At 39.9% G+C, this 3437-nt stretch overlaps 1 protein-coding gene across 1 annotated transcript; it reads left to right on the forward strand.

Annotated features, from left to right (window-relative positions):
• The first annotated feature begins 1016 nt into the window (after nucleotides 1-1016).
• LOC147724001 (zinc finger BED domain-containing protein 5-like) lies at nucleotides 1017-2861 on the forward strand. Its single transcript, XM_086917974.1, has one exon. It carries the CDS (start codon nucleotides 1017-1019, stop codon nucleotides 2859-2861), a length of 1845 nt encoding a protein of 614 aa, XP_086774100.1.
• The last annotated feature ends 576 nt before the right edge of the window (nucleotides 2862-3437 follow it).

Genomic DNA, 3437 nt, shown 5'->3' on the forward strand with positions numbered 1-3437 from the left:
GCACTTGTGCAAGTATCTAAAGCAAACAAAATGTAAGCGGTAGCAAACAGTGTTACAAGAGAAAAGTGACGTATGCATGTTACAAAAGAGTACCAAACACAGGTAGAAGGATAATACTGCAATAAATGGCAGACACTCAAAACACAAGAACACACTGGGAAGGCACGTCCACAGTCATGGAGAAAATAATTTTCTGTACTTGAAGGTCTTCCTTAGGATAATAGAGAGGGTGTGATTTACATTTGGAAGCGTCTTTGAAGGAGGCGAACTTTGAGGTCAGTTTTAAAGGCCTGGGAAGAGGTGGTGGCTCCCGAACACATGTAGACAAAATTGGTTTTGCCTGTTTAGCTTTTGCAGAGATTATTTGTGCTTTGCAGCATTTGCCTTTCGTCCCAGCAGAGTTCATCCCATTGCATCCTGGTAAATGCAGTATACCTACTTTCAAAGTTGCTGTAGTCTTTCACCAAAGTTGATGCAGGTAGTGCTGTTATCTCTAGACTGATTTGGATTAGAAACTATATGTCCGTTCTATAGCGCACTCTGTACTACTGTGATATGTCCTTGGCTGGGCCCAGGAATTGTTGAAGTGTGGTCTTTGGTGTTACAAATCAGTCTGATGTACACATTAGCTGCAATTTGGCTTTCTTCATTGTTTGCAAAAATGTGCCATCTTAGATTTCATTACAAAACTGAATGCTCTTTCTGTCTGTGTGGGGTACCAATAAGAATAATTAATCCAAATGGTCATCATCATCACGTGCTGCTATTGGAAATTAACATCAATAATAGATCCATCATTACAAAGAGGATCACTTTTTTTCTTCATATACTTGTCTTACCTGGATGTTTTGTACTTCAGACTTATTATACCGTGGAGACTGGATGAGACCTGGAAGAAACCTGGAAATACTTGAGCAAAGGAAAAGAAAAGAAGACCAGGAACTTTACAGATAGAAAGACCACTCCATCTGAATAATTCAGACACGTGGAACTGATTTCCATCTTTCTGATTGACAATGAAGAGATTTCTAATTTCAAGTTCATCTGCGCAAAGTGAAGTTGGAGGTTCTTCTGACAAACATGACGGGAAACGAAAGGCCAAGTACAGAAAGTATGATGACGGGTATCTGGATTATGGTTTCACGTGTGTTCAGGTTAATAATGAGGACCGTCCTCAATGTGCAATCTGTTTAAAAGTTTTGGCTCTGGAATCCATGCTTCCAAGTAAACTTAAGCGGCATCTTGAAAGTCTTCACCCAAATGTGGTTGGAAAGCCAAGGGAATTTTTTGTAAGAAAAGTTGCAGAAGCCAAACTACAAAAGTCCATATTCTCTAAACAAACCAAAATGAATAGTAATGCCCTCCTGTCCTCATATCAAGTGGCCTATCTAGTTGCACAGAGTAAAAAACCCCACACAATTGCAGAAGAGCTGATTTTGCCTGCTGCTGTTAAAATGGTAACAAACATGGTCGGCGAAGATGCGGGTAAACAGCTGCTGAAAGTGCCTCTTTCTAATAATACTGTCAGCCGGAGGATAAATGATATGGCTGAAGATATTAATGATCAGCTCATCTGTAATCTAAGAGGAAAAGACTTTGCACTCCAGTTGGATGAGGCAACAGACAACCACAAAGACACCCATTTTATTTGCTATGTCCGGTTTGTTCACGAAAAACAAATTGTTGAGGATTTGTTGTTCTGTAAAGAAATCAAAGGTGGAACTACAGGTCAAGACTTGTTTGTAGTTTTGGATGATTTTATGCAACATAATCAAATTGACTGGGAGAGATGTGTTGGAGTTTGTACAGATGGAGGTCGTTCAATGGCAGGATGCTACCAAGGACTTCAAGCTCGCATACAATCTAAAGCGCCCAATGCTGTTTGGACACACTGTATAATACACAGAGAAGCACTGGCAGCAGGAAACCTCAGTGAAGAACTGCATGGTATTTTGAAAATAGTAATCAAAGTGGTAAATCATATTAAAACAAGACCAATGAAAGCACGATTTTTTGCTAAACTGTGTGAGGACATGGGTGCCAACCACTCATGCCTCTTGTTCTACAGCAGCTCTAGGTGGCTGTCTCTTGGTAATTCCCTGCTTAGAGTGTATGAGCTGAGGAATGAAATATACTCCTATTTACATGATGATGAACATTGTTTTGCTGACAAATTTATTGATGCAGACTTTCTAATACAAATGGGTTTTCTTTCTGATCTATTTGAAAAACTGAATGAACTGAACAAGTCCTTGCAAGGCAATAACACTAACATCTTGCAACTGTCAGGCAAAGTTTCAGGCTTTAAGAACAAGGTGATCCTTTGGAAAAGCTGTGTAAGCAAGGGTGACTATAAATGGTTTCCTTCATTGGACCAGTTTCTGCAGGAGAATGAAATGGTGTTAAAGGAGGAACTGCAGACAGTTTTTGTTCTGTATTTGTCTCAACTGCGTTTTTACCTTGACAAATATTTTCCAGAGGATGAAGTGGAGCCAATAAAATGGGTGAGCAACCCTTTCAATGCTGAGATACCTCAGCATCTCAACAATGAGGAAGTAGAACAGCTTATTGATGTTGCAAGTGACTTAGCATTGAAAGCAAGGTTCCAGTCTCAGTCACTGTTTGAGTTCTGGTGCCAAGCTGGGGAGGAATACCCAAAGATAAGCAAGAGAGCCCTGCATGTTTTGATCCCGTTTGCTACTTCATACCTTTGTGAAGCTGGTTTCTCAGCAGTTGCAGTAATAAAGTCCAAATATAGGGCAAAAATTAACCTTGAAAAGGAAATGCGTGTTGCGATCTCAAAAATAACTCTGAGATATCAAGAGCTATGTAAGGGAAAACAAGCGCATCCATCTCACTAGGATTTGCAAGGTAAATTCGGACTCTGTTGTTTTTCCTAGTCATTAAAAACTTCTGTATAATAAAATATCTTTTTCAAACTACTGTTGTGTGGTCCAAAAAAGTCTTGTATTGTTTCTCACTTAACAAGTTTTTATTAAACAACTTATCTTCTTATTTTGTTACTAATATCATTATAATACCTTCATTGCGTCTCAATTACTTTAAGGAAGACAACTAGAAGTACTCCCGATGTCGGGCTTGCATCCCGTCCACCGGTAAAAAAAAAAAAATTGTGGGGAGCCACGGCCAACTGCCGATTAGGTCAAGGGAGCCACGGGTCAAAAAAGTTTGGGAACCACTGCTCTATGCTGCATGCTTTGGAGGTCAATTATATACCTGTATTCCAAGGCGCTTAACTATCTTACCCTGTCTCCACCTCGATCTTTTTTACCCAGTTGGTCAATTAGGTAAAAGGACAACAGATCCCTATTGCTTTTGTGGTCGGTCTCAAAGTGGCGTGACACCGGATAGTTTTTGTCTCTGTTTGTGATGGCACGCATGTGCTCCAAGATACGTTTTTTGGCCGGGTTAATTGT

This window comes from Lissotriton vulgaris, chromosome 4_1 (assembly GCF_964263255.1).
Source record: "Lissotriton vulgaris chromosome 4_1, aLisVul1.2, whole genome shotgun sequence".
Lineage (NCBI taxonomy): Eukaryota > Metazoa > Chordata > Amphibia > Caudata > Salamandridae > Lissotriton > Lissotriton vulgaris.

What these genes read in the sequence shown, in the direction of transcription:
- LOC147724001 (XM_086917974.1), top strand. Translation starts at nt 1,017, where the DNA reads ATGAAGAGATTTCTAATTTCAAGTTCATCTGCGCAAAGTGAAGTTGGA.